The 19,194-nt window shown below is 35.6% G+C and overlaps 1 protein-coding gene across 1 annotated transcript; it reads left to right on the top strand.

Annotated features, from left to right (window-relative positions):
- Window positions 1-207: 207 nt before the first annotated feature.
- Window positions 208-16,800, top strand: taf8 (TAF8 RNA polymerase II, TATA box binding protein (TBP)-associated factor). The gene is made up of 8 exons (XM_088081771.1): window positions 208-408; window positions 2,420-2,579; window positions 4,197-4,295; window positions 4,532-4,594; window positions 4,753-4,877; window positions 5,105-5,252; window positions 5,711-5,853; window positions 16,480-16,800. The coding sequence occupies exons 1-8, from the start codon at window positions 361-363 to the stop codon at window positions 16,618-16,620; spliced, it is 927 nt and encodes a 308-aa protein (XP_087937897.1). The 5' UTR covers window positions 208-360; the 3' UTR covers window positions 16,621-16,800.
- The last annotated feature ends 2,394 nt before the right edge of the window (window positions 16,801-19,194 follow it).

Raw genomic sequence — 19,194 nt, 5'->3', positions numbered from 1 at the left:
TAAACCTGAAGTGACCATATAAAGATCTATCTATCTATCTATCTATCTATCTATCTATCTATCTATCTATCTATCTATCTATCTATCTATCTATCTATCTATCTATCTATCTATCTATCTTTACATACAGTCTGGGGAAATGACAGTGAAAAATGTATCAGGTGTAATTCCACATCCAACCACTAGAGGGCGAATTTATAGGCGCGGATCACCCAACTTCCGGTCATGTGGCGGAAACGACGACATTCTCAAGCTGTGTTTACAACGGACGGCGGCTTTAGCGGTCGTCGAAAAATACAATTTTTGTCAATTTAGAGTGAAATTTCTTTAATCAAACGAGCAGAGTGAACATATTTACGGATGGCGGATCCCGCGGTGGCGTCGGGAGGTTCGCTGAATGCAGGAGGGGTAAGATACGGTTTTCAATCACCGTCGTTAACATGGAGCTAGCTTAGCTGTGTTTAGCTAACTAGCAGTTAGCAGTATGTTGGACTGTCCTGAAGGTGTCTGAGTAAGGGTGAATAACTTCAAATAAACACTTTTGAAACTACAGTGAGCCCGCCGCGTATCATCACAGACGACGGGGTTATCTACGTTACCGTTTTTGTGGTCAATTTGTTTGGAAATGCCAATAAGTTGATGTCTGCCTCTATGTACTGTTGGTATGTGTTAGCTTCGACAGCACGTCGTGAGCTCAGTGTACAAACTTTGTAACCGAATTAATCCGCTCAAAACGTGAATGGTACGCAATGTAACATCGTAGTAAGTTTGGGGCAGTAGTCTGTGTTTGTTCTCCTCAAAGTTTCACGTGCAAATGTGTAGCTAAGCTAACGTGTTCCTGTGGGTCAAGCCTGTTGTCTCGCAGAGGGATACAGTAGCTTAATTTTGACTTTCTTAGTTTTAGGGCTTGTTATGATTTCCTATTCAAGTCGTTGAATTATCGATTGGATTGGTTGTGTTTTAGTTACGATAACGTTTTGGTTTGTGGACTTATGTATAAAACAAAATAAGAACAGGGTTATAATTTAATATTTTACATCTAACAGTGATATTAGAACAGCAAAGTCGCCATCTCACTGGAAACGAGTTTAAAATGTGACTGTGTAAGGAGAAAAGTGAGTTCATGTGTTGGTGTTTTGAACACATCAAAGTGCAGTTTGGATTATGCTTCTCTTTGTATTTTGTGCTCTTTGTTTATTCATCCATGGTTCAGTTATTGTGCCGAGGTTTGGGGCAACATGTATATGACAAATACCAAACCTTGGTATGTGTTGCAGAAAAGAGCAATATGACTTATTGATAAGGTGAATATCAGAACATACTAACAGACTGTTTATCAGCTCACATGGGTTAAAACTAAAAAAGATTTAGTTGATAATGACTTCAAATGCAGCTCAAATATTATTTAATTTAAAATAACATTATGTACTTTAAACTTTAACAGTAATGTTAAGATGACATTATTGATTGTTTTTGTTGTTGTTGGTGGTGGTGGTGCTAAATTTAATGTGATTTGTGAAAAAAGAAAGGTAAATGTAGAAAGGTTGGCTTTTTATATCTAATATATCACTATATCTACAGTGGCTTCAGTTAGTAGTGAGAAAGGGACAGGTATTTTAAGTGTCTCTTCTTCAAACTCCTACTGTGGGAAAAATATCATGGGTTTTTGTTGTTGTTCTGGAAATTACACGCTAAAATGAGCAAATAAACCAAATATGACTAAATATGTCAGTAAATTAAATCATACTCCTACTTGAGTATTTCCATTTTATGCTACTGTATGCTTCTATGACACTGCGTTTCATTGCTTGTACTGTACTGTACTTGTATTTTTATTTTTTTTTTTTTTACAAATATTTGACATTTACTTACTTTTTACATTACCTAATCTAAAATTGTCTCAATTTTGATGGATTAAAGTATTAAAATGCTCTTATAGAATAATGTAATGTTCTGTTACCCTCTAGCTTTCGGATTTGGGACAGAGTTGTACATGTTTACTACTGTTTTTGGACTGTCTTAGACAATACAAAGACAATGCAAAAAAACATTTACTCAAGTAAAGCATCAGAGTACTTCTTTAACCAATGCCAGCTTGTAAATGCTCAAACACTGAGGATCATTAACTTCAGCATTTGAGTGATTGTGAATGTGACTGTGACCTTTTAAAATTTGTGAATTATTGTACAGGATAGGGTTAACTCAGCCTAATAGGAGACACAAGCCTTATACATTAAAATGGTAATATTGTGTTTCTCAGTGTTTTTATCTTCTCAAATTATTTGATTGTTGTAAAAGCTTTGTACTCAGCGCTGTGTTTGTTTTGTGTCCCGCTGTGATGCGCCAGTTTCCTCGTGGGGATTGTTAAGTTTTTGATGTATTTTTTTTCTCACCTCATTATTTCATGTTTGTTTTTCAGCGTGGGAGTGGTGGTAAACCAGCAACCAGCCCTGCAGAGAACTACCACCTGGCCCGACGTCGCACCCTGCAGGTTGTTGTCAGTGCCCTCTTGACAGAGTGTGGCTTTGAGAGCGCGGAGAAGGCAGCAGTGGAGACGCTCACAGAGATGATGCAGAGCTGTACGTATGAATCCTTATGTAGACACGCTCTTGTTCACTCTCCTCAAAGCTGCTTACTTTAATAATTTATGTGTCTTAAAATTAAAACATGACACACAACTCTTCTGCACCATGCTTTATCACCAAATGTTTCAATTAACTTGCCTTCATTAGGGTAGTCTTTAGTTTAGATAACTTTATTTTGATTGGCTTTATCCATTTTATGTGATGTAGATCAGTGGTGTCTGCTCCCAAATCAACCCAGCTTCAGGAAACTGTGAAAATCACTAAAATGACAATTTCAAATTTGGATCTAGGCTTATATCTGATCTTTTTTTTATTATGCATGTAAGATGCATGTAAGACGTACTAAGAAAGTTTTTGGTGATTTTGGTTCCAGAGGCTTTAAAAATAGGGTGAGCACATTTATCCCAGGAGAGTTATAGCGCTCATGATTGGCACAGAGCAGCACCAGGAGCACCAGTGATCAGGGTGGTGTCTAAGGTAATTTAATGAGTAAAGGTAATATACATTTTTAATATGTAGCATTTATGGGGATATACTTTAAGAGTGAGTTGACTTGTTAACGAGCAGTATATAAGGAAACAGGAAGCAACATCAGACTGTGATGAAAGCAAGATAGTTGAAAACATTTGGTGTAATACACAAATATATAAATGAAACACTGGAGAAGAGTAATGTGACATATTTTATCCTGATGGCTTTGCATCGAAGCTCACTTGTGTGTACGTTTCTGCATACGAGATCATTAGAAAGTTAGAAAGTATTTTTCTATAAATTTTGTTTGATCAGTATGGGCCCCAGAATTGACCTTTTGTGAATTAGGCATCATCCAGATGTGTCTGATCCATATTCTATACAGCTTTTTGTTGCACTCCATTTATTTGTTGCTGTTTTTGCAAATTTTATTGTGTCAAGCCTCAGCTTTTACATCACTACCTGCATGTGCTTCCATCAGCTATTGAACAGTGATAGGCCTTTATGTGAAACTAGAGGTGTTGACAGTGTCTTTCATTGCCAGCTGATATGACCAGAATGATAGTTTTTCTGACAGTGTACAGTCAGAAAGGTATTTTGAGATTGTTGTATCACCTGTTTAATTGAGCTTAAGGGAGGAGAGCATTTTAGAAAATCAGGACGGACGTTCCACCTTATAAAGACAAAGAAAAAGAGTTATATTGGCTAGGTACCAATTTAGGTACCTAGCCAATATACAGATACCGATTTATAGTAGTTAATGAGACCGACAACCGATATTTGGAACCGATATGCAAAAAAAAAAAAAAGAAAAAGAAAATCTTTGTGTCAATATTTAGAATTTGGAATGTAAGAAACTCCAACACAGAACTTTTTAAATGTTTTTTATGAAGTTTATAAATTTAAATAAAAAAGAATAATTAAAAATAGCTCCCTGAGGTTTTATAAAGTAAAAGTTTCTCTCATGCTGAAACCTTCTGTTCACTTTCATTAATTAACTTCATGGCAACTACTAAAATAAAATGCTGGTACAGATAATAAGCAAAATGCTAGATATCTGCCCCTGGTTATGTCTGCAAAATGTTCACCCTTCTTAAGCTGAGACTTTTCTAAACTCCAATGTTTTTGTTCCCTCCTCAGATATAACTGAAATAGGTCGGTGTGCCAAAGCTTATTGTGAACACACAGCCAGAAGCATCCCAACCCTGACAGATACAGTGGTCACACTCATTGAAATGGGTAAGAACTAGAGGACACCAACATATTATTTATACAGTGTAACACAATAACACAGAGGACAGCATTTATTTTTGACATTTTGTTTATTTGGTTTATTTGCCATCATACAATCATCTTCAATTAAGTTATTTTACACAGTGAAACATTTTTCCATTTTTTTTAACATTCTGAAAGCAACAACATCAACAAAAAAACGAATACAGAGGACATCATTTAATCTGTTTGTGCCACTGCAGGTTTCAATGCTGACACCCTGCCTGTGTACGCCAAGAGATCACAGAGGATGGTTATAACTGCCCGTAAGTTTGCCCTCTAACTTCCTCTTTCAGTATGGATCATTAAATTAATTTTCAATGGTAGACTCACTTTCTACATCTATTCTAATATGCACTGTAAAAAATACAACAGTTGTAAATATAATTTTTCTCTCTTTGTGTTTGGATTTGATGAATTTCAGCTCCTGTGACGAACCCACCTGTGACTCCCAAAGCACTGTCAGCCGGACAGAAACGCACACATCCGCCACACATCCCCAGCCACTTCCCAGAGTTCCCTGACCCTCACACCTACATCAAAACCCCCGTGAGTCATAGTATTTCTTGGTCGTTATAGAGATCCTCAAACAAACCCTAAACTCATGTAATTTCTCTTTGGTAATACACATAAAGATAAAATAAAATTCATTATGTATATTTTCACTCTAACTAATACAGAAATACCATTCAGTTTCACCTCTGCAGTCAGAGCGCCCGTTAGTATGTGTGATAAAGATCATAAAGTGAAGTGTGTGTTTTCCTTTCTGCACTCAGACGTTCAGAGAGCCTGTGTCAGACTATCAGGTGGTAAGAGAGAAGGCAGCGAGTCAGAGAAGAGACGTGGAGCGAGCACTCACACGCTTCATGGCCAAGACCGGAGAAACTCAGAGTCTCTTCAAAGACGACATCACTGCTTTTCCATGTGAGTGATTCTACCAAGTGGACCTGTATTTCAAAAATCATTTGTGGCATGTTAAGGGTTCTCGTGGTCCCTCCTAAGTCACTCTTCCTAAGGAAAGACAGATATTATATGCAGCAAAACCATCTGAGGCAGATTTAGATTTGTCATATTAGGCTTTAGTAATAACATTTAATTGAAATGAATCATAGAAAATCTGGAAAAGTCACAGAATTAGTAAGTCATTAAAGATTTTGGAAAAGTGATGTAACTTTGTTGTGATTAAATTGTTAACTAATCTCCTGTTGATAAGCTTATAAAAAACCCAACATTAATTATTGGGCTTTCTAAAGTCATGGAAAAGAGTTGAAATTTTGTCCATGCATGAAAACCTGTATGTCATTTAAATATTCAAGTCTGCCTGTGCTACTAAAAGCATGTTGTGTTTACATGAGTTTTAATTCCTGTAAATCTGTTTTCAGTGATCGCAGCACAACCAAGCACCATCCCATATCTCAGCGCACTCCTGCCCTCGGAGCTAGAACTGCAGACTCTAGAGGAGACGGATTCTTCTGAGCAGGACGATCAAACAGACAGCGAGAACACAGCAGGAAACATCATCACTGTAAGTCTTTATTTTTGGAACTTGTGCAGTCTCTGATAGTCATAGTGTTTTAAAACCACCATGGTTTCTAGAATTTGTCCGATTTAAAACTTGTCACCTCCTAGAAATATGTAATTGTTTCCACACAACCATGTATATTTATTTGAAAAGGCAATTTTTATAATGTAAACTCAGAGTTACTTACCAGGACCAAGGGTCAAATCTACCTCTTCAAATTCATGCAGGGTGTCAAAGAGCACTACGTAGTTTGGATTTGGAAACATGGATGCAGAATATAGAGAAGCTCTATCATCTTATATGGATATATTCAGACTGAATAGGCAAGGCTATAGTATGGCAAAAATGTCAAAATATGACATGTCCCAAAAACAGCTGAAAACACCTCAAAACAGCATAAAATACCGTGCTAAGATGCACCATAGCATAGAATTTTGGAACAATGGTCAAAAACACCACAATGATGTATGTTGAAAAAATGACCAAAAAGGCAAGGCTATAGTATGGCAAAAACTTCAAAATATGACATGTCACAAATACAGCTGTAAATGTCTCAAATCAACATAAAATAATGTGCCAAAACATGCCATAGCATAGAATTTTGTAACAATTTTCAAAAACACGATAATAATGCATGTTGAAAAAATGACCGAAAAGGCAAGGCTATAGTATGGCAAAAATGTCAAAATATGACATGTCCCCAAAACAGCTGTAAATGTCTCAAAACAACATAAAATAGCGTGCCAAAACACGCCATAACGTAGAATTTTGCAAAAATTGCCCAAAACACCACAATACTGCATGTCAAAAAAATGATCGAAAAGGCAAGGCTATAGTATGGCAAAAATGTGAAAATATGACATGTCCCAAAAACAGCTATAAATGTCTCAAAACAACATAAAATAATGTGCCAAAACATGCCATAGCATAGAATTTTGCAAAAATTGCCAAAAACACCATAATAATGCATGTCTAAAAAATGACTGAAAAGGCAAGGCTATAGTATGGCAAAAATGTCAAAATATGACATGTCCCCAAAACAGCTGAAAACACCTCAAAACAGCATAAAATAGTGTGCTAAGATGCGCCATAGCATAGAATTTTGCAAAAATTGCCAAAAACACCATAATAATGCATGTTGAAAAAATGACCGAAAAGGCAAGGCTATAGTATGGCAAAAATGTCAAAATATGACATGTCCCAAAAACAGCTATAAATGTCTCAAAACAACATAAAATAATGTGCCAAAACATGCCATAGCATAGAATTTAGCAAAATTGCCAAAAACACCACAATACTGCATGTCAAAAAATGACCGAAAAGGCAAGGCTATAGTATGGCAAAAATGTCAAAATATGACATGTCCCAAAAATAGCTGAAAATGTCTCAAAACAACACAAAATAGCGTGCCAAAACACGCCATAACATAGGATTTTGCAAAAATTGCCCAAAACACCACAATACTGCATGTCAAAAAATGACAGAAAAGGCAAGGCTATAGTATGGCAAAAATGTCAAAATATGACACGTCCCAAAAATAGCTGAAAATGTCTCAAAACAACATAAAATAGCGTGCCAAAACACGCCATAACATAGAATTTTGCAAAAATTGCCAAAAACACCACAATACTGCATGTCAAAAAAATGACCGAAAAGGCAAGGCTATAGTATGGCAAAAATGTGAAAATATGACATGTCCCAAAAACAGCTATAAATGTCTCAAAACAACATAAAATAATGTGCCAAAACATGCCATAGCATAGAATTTTGTAACAATTTTCAAAAACACGATAATAATGCATGTTGAAAAAATGACCGAAAAGGCAAGGCTATAGTATGGCAAAAATGTCAAAATATGACATGTCCCCAAAACAGCTGAAAACACCTCAAAACAGCATAAAATAGTGTGCCAACACATGCCATGGCATAGAATTTTGCAAAAATTGCCAAAAACACCATAATAATGCATGTTGAAAAAATGACCGAAAAGGCAAGGCTATAGTATGGCAAAAATGTCAAAATATGACATGTCCCAAAAACAGCTATAAATGTCTCAAAACAACATAAAATAATGTGCCAAAACATGCCATAGCATAGAATTTAGCAAAATTGCCCAAAACACCACAATACTGCATTTAAAAAAAAATGACCGAAAAGGCAAGGCTATAGTATGGCAAAAATGTCAAAATATGACATGTCCCAAAAATAGCTGAAAATGTCTCAAAACAACACAAAATAGCGTGCCAAAACACGCCATAACATAGGATTTTGCAAAAATTGCCCAAAACACCACAATACTGCATGTCAAAAAATGACAGAAAAGGCAAGGCTATAGTATGGCAAAAATGTCAAAATATGACACGTCCCAAAAATAGCTGAAAATGTCTCAAAACAACATAAAATAGCGTGCCAAAACACGCCATAACATAGAATTTTGCAAAAATTGCCAAAAACACCACAATACTGCATGTCAAAAAAATGACCGAAAAGGCAAGGCTATAGTATGGCAAAAATGTCAAAATATGACATGTCCCAAAGACAGCTGAAAACACCTCAAAACAGCATAAAATAGCATGCTAAGATGCGCCATAGCATAGAATTTTGCAAAAATTGCCAAAAACACCACAATACTGCATGTTGAAAAAATGACAGAAAAGGCAAGGCTATAGTATGTCAAAATGTCAAAATATGACATGTCCCAAAAACAGCTGAAAACACCTCAAAACAGCATAAAATAGCGTGCCAACACATGCCATAGCATAGATCGTTGCAACAATGGTCAAAAACACCATAATAATGCATTTTTAAAAAATGACTGAAAAGGCAAGGCTATAGTATGGCAAAAATGTCAAAATATGACATGTCCCAAAAACAGCTGAAAACACCTCAAAACAGCATAAAATAGCGTGCCAAAATATGTCATAGCATAGAATTTTGCAAAAATTGCCAAAAACACAGTAATACTGCATGTCAAAAAAATGACCGAAAAGGCAAGGCTATAGTATGGCAAAAATGTCAAAATATGACATGTCCCAAAAACAGCTGAAAATGTCTCAAAACAACATAAAATAGCGTGGCAAAACACGCCATAACATAGGATTTTGCAAAAATGACCAAAAACACCAAAATACTGCATGTCAAAAAAATGACCGAAAAGGCAAGGCTATAGTATGGCAAAAATGTCAAAATATGACATGTCCCAAAAACAGCTGAAAACACCTCAAAACAACATAAAATAGCGTACAAAGTTGTGCCATAGCATAGATCTTTGTAACAATTGTCAAAAACACCATAATAATGCATGTCGAAAAAATGACAGAAAAGGCAAGGCTATAGTATGGCAAAATGTCAAAATATGACGTGTCACAAAAACAGCTGAAAACACCTCAAAACAGCATAAAATACCGTGCTAAGATGCGCCATAGCATAGAATTTTGCAAAAATTGCCCAAAACACCACAATACTGCATGTCAAAAAAATGGCCGAAAAGGCAAGGCTATAGTATGGCAAAATGTCAAAATATGACATGTCACAAAAACAGCTGAAAACACCTCAAAACAACATAAAATACCGTGCTAAGATGCGCCATAGCATAGAATTTTGCAACAATAGTCAAAAACACCACAATAATGCATGTCGAAAAAATGACCGAAAAGGCAAGGCTATAGTATGGCAAAATGTCAAAATATGACATGTCCCAAAAGAGCTGAAAACACCTCAAAACAGCATAAAATAGCGTGCCAAAACATGCCATAGCATAGAATTTTGCAAAAATTGCCCAAAACACCACAATACTGCACGTCAAAAAAATGACCAAAAAGGTAAGGCTATAGTATGGCAAAAATGTCAAAATATGACATGTCCCGAAGACAGCTGAAAACACCTCAAAACAGCATAAAATAGCGTGCCAACACATGCCATAGCATAGATCGTTGCAACAATGGTCAAAAACACCATAATAATGCATTTTTAAAAAATGACCGAAAAGGCAAGGCTATAGTATGGCAAAATGTCAAAATATGACGTGTCACAAAAACAGCTGAAAACACCTCAAAACACCATAAAATACCGTGCTAAGATGCGCCATAGCATAGAATTTTGCAAAAATTGCCCAAAACACCACAATACTGCATGTCAAAAAAATGACCGAAAAGGCAAGGCTATAGTATGGCAAAATGTCAAAATATGACATGTCACAAAAACAGCTGAAAACACCTCAAAACAACATAAAATACCGTGCTAAGATGCGCCATAGCATAGAATTTTGCAACAATAGTCAAAAACACCACAATACTGCATGTCGAAAAAATGACCGAAAAGGCAAGGCTATAGTATGGCAAAATGTCAAAATATGACATGTCCCAAAACAGCTGAAAACACCTCAAAACAACATAAAATAGCGTACAAAGTTGTGCCATAGCATAGATCTTTGTAACAATTGTCAAAAACACCATAATAATGCATGTCGAAAAAATGACCGAAAAGGCAAGGCTATAGTATGGCAAAAATGTCAAAATATGACATGTCCCAAAACAGCTGAAAACACCTCAAAACAGCATAAAATAGCGTGCCAAAACATGCCATAGCATAGAATTTTGCAAAAATTGCCCAAAACACCACAATACTGCACGTCAAAAAAATGACCAAAAAGGTAAGGCTATAGTATGGCAAAAATGTCAAAATATGACATGTCCCAAAAACAGCTGAAAACACCTCAAAACAACATAAAATAGCGTACAAAGTTGTGCCATAGCATAGATCTTTGTAACAATTGTCAAAAACACCATAATAATGCATGTCGAAAAAATGACCGAAAAGGCAAGGCTATAGTATGGCAAAAATGTCAAAATATGACATGTCACAAAAACAGCTGAAAACACCTCAAAACAACATAAAATACCGTGCTAAGATGCGCCATAGCATAGAATTTTGCAAAAATTGCCCAAAACACCACAATAATGCATGTTGAAAAAATGACCGAAAAGGCAAGGCTATAGTATGGCAAAAATGTCAAAATATGACATGTCCCAAAAACAGCTAAAAACACCTCAAAACAACATAAAATAGCGTACAAAGTTGTGCCATAGCATAGATCGTTGTAACAATTGTCAAAAACACCATAATAATGCATGTCGAAAAAATGACCGAAAAGGCAAGGTTATAGTATGGCAAAAATGTCAAAATATGACATGTCCCAAAAACAGCTGAAAACACCTCAAAACAACATAAAATAGCGTGGCAAAACACGCCATAGCATAGAATTTTGCAAAAATTGCCAAAAACACCACAATACTGCATGTCAAAAAAATGACCGAAAAGGCAAGGCTATAGTATGGCAAAAATGTCAAAATATGACATGTCCCAAAAAAAGCTGAAAACACCTCAAAACAACATAAAATAGCGTACAAAGTTGTGCCATAGCATAGGATTTTGCAAAAACGGCAAAAAACACTATAATAATGCATGTCAAAAAAATGACCGAAAAAGGCAAGGCTATACTGTGGCAAAAATGTCAAAATATGACATGTCCCAAAACCAGCTGAAAACACTTCAAAACAACATAAAATAACGTGGCAAAGATGCCATAGCATAGAATTTTGCAACAATAGTCAAAAACACCACAATAATGCATGTTGAAAAAATGACCGAAAAGGCAAGGCTATAGTATGGCAAAAATGTCAAAATATGACATGTCCCAAAAACAGCTGAAAACACCTCAAAACAACATAAAATAGCGTACAAAGTTGTGCCATAGCATAGATCTTTGTAACAATTGTCAAAAACACCATAATAATGCATGTCGAAAAAATGACAGAAAAGGCAAGGCTATAGTATGGCAAAATGTCAAAATATGACATGTCTCAAAAACAGCTGAAAACACTTCAAAACAGCATAAAATACCATGCTAAGATGCGCCATAGCATAGAATTTTGCAACAATAGTCAAAAACACCAAAATAATGCATGTCGAAAAAGTGACCGAAAAGGCAAGGCTATAGTATGGCAAAATGTCAAAATATGACGTGTCACAAAAACAGCTGAAAACACCTCAAAACACCATAAAATACCGTGCTAAGATGCGCCATAGCATAGAATTTTGCAAAAATTGCCCAAAACACCACAATACTGCATGTCAAAAAAATGGCCGAAAAGGCAAGGCTATAGTATGGCAAAATGTCAAAATATGACATGTCACAAAAACAGCTGAAAACACCTCAAAACAACATAAAATACCGTGCTAAGATGCGCCATAGCATAGAATTTTGCAACAATAGTCAAAAACACCACAATAATGCATGTCGAAAAAATGACCGAAAAGGCAAGGCTATAGTATGGCAAAATGTCAAAATATGACATGTCCCAAAGACCGCTGAAAACACCTCAAAACAGCATAAAATAGCGTGCCAAAACATGCCATAGCATAGAATTTTGCAAAAATTGCCAAAAACACCACAATACTGCATGTCAAAAAAATGACCGAAAAGGCAAGGCTATAGTATGGCAAAATGTCAAAATATGACATGTCCCAAAACAGCTGAAAACACCTCAAAACAGCATAAAATAGCGTGCCAAAACATGCCATAGCATAGAATTTTGCAACAATGGTCAAAAACACCATAATAATGCATTTTTAAAAAATGACCGAAAAGGCAAGGCTATAGTATGGCAAAATGTCAAAATATGACGTGTCACAAAAACAGCTGAAAACACCTCAAAACACCATAAAATACCGTGGCAAAGATGCCATAGCATAGAATTTTGCAAAAATTGCCCAAAACACCACAATACTGCATGTCAAAAAAATGACCGAAAAGGCAAGGCTATAGTATGGCAAAATGTCAAAATATGACATGTCACAAAAACAGCTGAAAACACCTCAAAACAACATAAAATACCGTGCTAAGATGCGCCATAGCATAGAATTTTGCAACAATAGTCAAAAACACCACAATACTGCATGTCGAAAAAATGACCGAAAAGGCAAGGCTATAGTATGGCAAAATGTCAAAATATGACATGTCCCAAAACAGCTGAAAACACCTCAAAACAACATAAAATAGCGTACAAAGTTGTGCCATAGCATAGATCTTTGTAACAATTGTCAAAAACACCATAATAATGCATGTCGAAAAAATGACCGAAAAGGCAAGGCTATAGTATGGCAAAAATGTCAAAATATGACATGTCACAAAAACAGCTGAAAACACCTCAAAACAACATAAAATACCGTGCTAAGATGCGCCATAGCATAGAATTTTGCAAAAATTGCCCAAAACACCACAATAATGCATGTTGAAAAAATGACCGAAAAGGCAAGGCTATAGTATGGCAAAAATGTCAAAATATGACATGTCCCAAAAACAGCTGAAAACACATCAAAACAACATAAAATAGTGCATAAAAGTTGTGCCATAGCATAGATCTTTGTAACAATTGTCAAAAACACCATAATAATGCATGTTGAAAAAATGACCGAAAAGGCAAGGCTATAGTATGGCAAAAATGTCAAAATATGACATGTCCCAAAACAGCTGAAAACACCTCAAAACAGCATAAAATAGCGTGCCAAAACATGCCATAGCATAGAATTTTGCAAAAATTGCCCAAAACACCACAATACTGCACGTCAAAAAAATGACCAAAAAGGTAAGGCTATAGTATGGCAAAAATGTCAAAATATGACATGTCCCAAAAACAGCTGAAAACACCTCAAAACAACATAAAATAGCGTACAAAGTTGTGCCATAGCATAGATCTTTGTAACAATTGTCAAAAACACCATAATAATGCATGTCGAAAAAATGACCGAAAAGGCAAGGCTATAGTATGGCAAAAATGTCAAAATATGACATGTCACAAAAACAGCTGAAAACACCTCAAAACAACATAAAATACCGTGCTAAGATGCGCCATAGCATAGAATTTTGCAAAAATTGCCCAAAACACCACAATACTGCATGTCAAAAAAATGACCGAAAAGGCAAGGCTATAGTATGGCAAAAATGTCAAAATATGACATGTCCCAAAAACAGCTGAAAACACCTCAAAACAACATAAAATAGCGTACAAAGTTGTGCCATAGCATAGATCTTTGTAACAATTGTCAAAAACACCATAATAATGCATGTCGAAAAAATGACCGAAAAGGCAAGGCTATAGTATGGCAAAAATGTCAAAATATGACATGTCACAAAAACAGCTGAAAACACCTCAAAACAACATAAAATACCGTGCTAAGATGCACCATAGCATAGAATTTTGCAAAAATTGCCCAAAACACCACAATACTGCATGTCAAAAAAATGACCGAAAAGGCAAGGCTATAGTATGGCAAAAATGTCAAAATATGACATGTCCCAAAAAAAGCTGAAAACACCTCAAAACAACATAAAATAGCGTACAAAGTTGTGCCATAGCATAGAATGTTGGAACAATTGTCAAAAACACCATAATAATGCATGTCGAAAAAATGACCGAAAAGGCAAGGCTATAGTATGGCAAAAATGTCAAAATATGACATGTCCCAAAAGCAGCTGAAAATGTCTCAAAACAACATAAAATAGCGTGCCAAAACACGCCATAACGTAGAATTTTGCAAAAATTGCCAAAAACACCACAATACTGCATGTCAAAAAAATGACCGAAAAGGCAAGGCTATAGTATGGCAAAAATGTCAAAATATGACATGTCCCAAAAACAGCTGAAAACACTTCAAAACAGAATAAAATAGCGTGGCAAAACGCACCATAGTATAGATTTTTTTCAAAAATGGCCAAAAACACCAAAATACTGCATGTCAAAAAATGACCGAAAAGGCAAGGCTATAGTATGGCAAAAATGTCAAAATATGACATGTCCCAAAAACAGCTGAAAACACCTCAAAACAACATAAAATAGTGTGGCAAAACACGCATTAGCATAGAATTTTGCAAAAACGGCCAAAAACATCAAAATAATGCATGTCGAAAAAATGACCGAAAAGGCAAGGCTATAGTATGGCAAAAATGTCAAAATATGACATGTCCCAAAAACAGCTGAAAACACCTCAAAACAACATAAAATAGCGTACAAAGTTGTGCCATAGCATAGATCTTTGTAACAATTGTCAAAAACACCATAATAATGCATGTCGAAAAAATGACAGAAAAGGCAAGGCTATAGTATGGCAAAATGTCAAAATATGACATGTCTCAAAAACAGCTGAAAACACCTCAAAACAACATAAAATACCGTGCTAAGATGCGCCATAGCATAGAATTTTGCAAAAATTGCCCAAAACACCACAATACTGCATGTCAAAAAAATGACCGAAAAGGCAAGGCTATAGTATGGCAAAAATGTCAAAATATGACATGTCCCAAAAGCAGCTGAAAATGTCTCAAAACAACATAAAATAGCGTGCCAAAACACGCCATAACGTAGAATTTTGCAAAAATTGCCAAAAACACCACAATACTGCATGTCAAAAAAATGACCAAAAAGGCAAGGCTATAGTATGGCAAAAATGTCAAAATATGACATGTCCCAAAAACAGCTGAAAACACCTCAAAACAACATAAAATAGCGTACAAAGTTGTGCCATAGCATAGATCTTTGTAACAATTGTCAAAAACACCATAATAATGCATGTCGAAAAAATGACCGAAAAGGCAAGGCTATAGTATGGCAAAAATGTCAAAATATGACATGTCACAAAAACAGCTGAAAACACCTCAAAACAACATAAAATACCGTGCTAAGATGCGCCATAGCATAGAATTTTGCAAAAATTGCCCAAAACACCACAATACTGCATGTCAAAAAAATGACCGAAAAGGCAAGGCTATAGTATGGCAAAATGTCAAAATATGACATGTCACAAAAACAGCTGAAAACACCTCAAAACAACATAAAATACCGTGCTAAGATGCGCCATAGCATAGAATTTTGCAACAATAGTCAAAAACACCACAATAATGCATGTTGAAAAAATGACCGAAAAGGCAAGGCTATAGTATGGCAAAATGTCAAAATATGACATGTCACAAAAACAGCTGAAAACACCTCAAAACAACATAAAATACCTTGCCAAAACACGCCATAGCATAGGATTTTGCAAAAATTGCCAAAAACACCACAATACTGCATGTCAAAAAAATGACCGAAAAGGCAAGGCTATAGTATGGCAAAAACTTTAAAATATGACATGACCCAAAAACAGCTGAAAACACTTCAAACAGCATAAAATAGCGTGGCAAAACGCACCATAGCATAGAATTTTGCAATAATGGTCAAAAACATGCTAATAATGCATGTTGAAAAAATGACCGAAAAGGCAAGGCTATAGTATGGCAAAAATGTCAAAATTTGACACATCTTAAAAACAGTTGAAAACAGCTGAAAACAGCTTAGAATACCCTGCCAAGACACACTATACCAGAGAAATCTACAGAAAATCGCAAAAACATCAGAATTTGGCATGTTGAAAAAATGACCAAGAATCCAAGGCTATAGTATGGCTAAAAATTTCAGACATCGTCCCAGACATGAATGTAGCAAAAAACGTCCCAAAACACCTCATATAGTATGGTGAATAAATGATCAAGAATGCCAAAGTATAACAATTTCTTTTTCTGTTTTTTATACTCAGGATGATCCTGCAGCTGACAAAGAGAATTCCATGATTCCTCCCAGCGGTGTTGTTCCCCCAACAAAAGCCAGTGAGGACAACGTGATTGACAATCCGTACCTTCGGCCAGTCAAGAAACCCAAAGTGAGGAGGAAGAAATGATACAGGACAACCATCTGAAAGACTTACCTATTCCTTATTTGTTGGTGCCTGATTCTCTCCACAAAGAGGAGCAGCGCTGTGTTGAAACCTTCTGTGTATGCGTTTGACTTTTTGTTCGTTTCTTTTCTTCATCAAGCACTCAGTTTGTTTGTTCATGATGTTAATAAAGAAAAAGGTTCATTTTGTTGTTGTTTTGTTATTATTTGGGCAAATTTCTATTCATGTCATGACATGTCATATTTTGACATTTTTGCCATACTATAGCCTTGCCTTTTCGGTCATTTATTCAGCATGCATTATTTTGGTGTTTTTGGCCGTTTTTGCAAAATTCTATGCTATGGCGTGTTTTGCCACACTATTTTATGTTGTTTTGAGGTGTTTTCAGCTGTTTTTGGGACATGTCATATTTTGAAGTTTTTGCCATACTATAGCCTTGCCTTTTCGGTCATTTTTTCAACATGCATTATTTTGGTGTTTTTGGCCGTTTTTGCAAAATTCTATGCTATGGCGTGTTTTGCCACACTATTTTATGTTGTTTTGAGGTGTTTTCAGCTGTTTTTGGGACATGTCATATTTTGACATTTTTGCCATACTATAGCCTTGCCTTTTCGGTCATTTTTTCAACATGCATTATTTTGGTGTTTTTGGCCGTTTTTGCAAAATTCTATGCTATGGCGTGTTTTGCCACACTATTTTATGTTGTTTTGAGGTGTTTTCAGCTGTTTTTGGGACATGTCATATTTTGACATTTTTGCCATAGTATAGCCTTGCCTTTTCGGTCATTTATTCAGCATGCATTATTATGGTGTTTTTGGCCGTTTTTGCAAAATTCTATGCTATGATGCGTTTTGGCACGTTATTTTATGTTGTTTTGAGGTGTTTTCAGCTGTTTTTGGGACATGTCATATTTTGAAGTTTTTGTCATACTGTAGCCTTGTCTTTTCTGTCATTTTTTCAACATGCATTATTTTGGTGTTTTTGGCCGTTTTTGCAAAATTCTATGCTATGGCGTGTTTTGCCACACTATTTTATGCTGTTTTGAGGTGTTTTCAGCTGTTTTTGGGACATGTCATATTTTGACATTTTTGCCATACTATAGCCTTGCCTTTTCGGTCATTTTTTCAACATGCATTATTTTGGTGTTTTTGGCCGTTTTTGCAAAATTCAATGCTATGGCGTGTTTTGCCACACTATTTTATGTTGTTTTGAGGTGTTTTCAGCTGTTTTTGGGACATGTCATATTTTGACATTTTTGCCATACTATAGCCTTGCCTTTTCGGTTATTTTTTCAACATGCATTATTTTGGTGTTTTTGGCCGTTTTTGCAAAATTCTATGCTATGGCGTGTTTTGCCACACTATTTTATGTTGTTTTGAGGTGTTTTCAGCTGTTTTTGGGACATGTCATATTTTGAAGTTTTTGCCATACTATAGCCTTGCCTTTTCGGTCATTTTTTCAACATGCATTATTTTGGTGTTTTTGGCCGTTTTTGCAAAATTCTATGCTATGGCGTGTTTTGCCACACTATTTTATGTTGTTTTGAGGAGTTTTCAGCTATTTTTGGGACATGTCATATTTTGACATTTTTGCCATACTATAGCCTTGCCTTTTCGGTCATTTTTTCAACATGCATTATTTTGGTGTTTTTGGCCGTTTTTGCAAAATTCTATGCTAATGCATGTTTTGCCACTCTATTTTATGTTGTTTTGAGGTGTTTTCAGCTGTTTTTGGGACATGTCATATTTTGACATTTTTGCCATAGTATAGCCTTGCCTTTTCGGTCATTTTTTCAACATGCATTATTTTGGTGTTTTTGGCCGTTTTTGCAAAATTCTATGCTATGGCGTGTTTTGCCAAGCTATTTTATTCTGTTTTGAGGTGTTTTCAGCTGTTTTTGGGACATGTCATATTTTGACATTTTTGCCATACTATAGCCTTGCCTTTTCGATTATTTTTTCAACATGCATTATTTTGGTGTTTTTGGCCGTTTTTGCAAAATCCTATGCTATGGCATGTTTTGGCACGCTATTTTATGTTGTTTTGAGGAGTTTTCAGCTATTTTTGGGACATGTCATATTTTGACATTTTTGCCATACTATAGCCTTGCCTTTTCGGTCATTTTTTCGACATGCATTATTATGGTGTTTTTGAATATTGTTACAAAGATCTATGCTATGAAGTGTTTTGGCACGCTATTTTATGCTGTTTTGAAGTGTTTTCAGCTGTTTTTGGGACATGTCATATTTTGACATTTTTGCCATACTATAGCCTTGCCTTTTCGGTCATTTTTTCGACATGCATTATTATGGTGTTTTTGAATATTGTTACAAAGATCTATGCTATGAAGTGTTTTGGCACGCTATTTTATGCTGTTTTGAAGTGTTTTCAGCTGTTTTTGGGACATGTCATATTTTGACATTTTTGCCATACTATAGCCTTGCCTTTTCGGTCATTTTTTCCGACATGCATTATTTTGGTGTTTTTGGCCGTTTTTGAAAAAAATCTATGCTATGGTGCGTTTTGCCACGCTATTTTATTCTGTTTTGAAGTGTTTTCAGCTGTTTTTGGGACATG

This window comes from Plectropomus leopardus, chromosome 9 (genome assembly GCF_026936395.1).
Source record: "Plectropomus leopardus strain MGB_pleo_1.0 chromosome 9, ASM2693639v1, whole genome shotgun sequence".
NCBI classification, from domain to species: Eukaryota; Metazoa; Chordata; class Actinopteri; order Perciformes; family Serranidae; genus Plectropomus; species Plectropomus leopardus.
The sequence above is the reverse complement of the archived record's forward strand: the minus strand, read 5'-3'. Positions and strand labels throughout refer to the sequence as shown.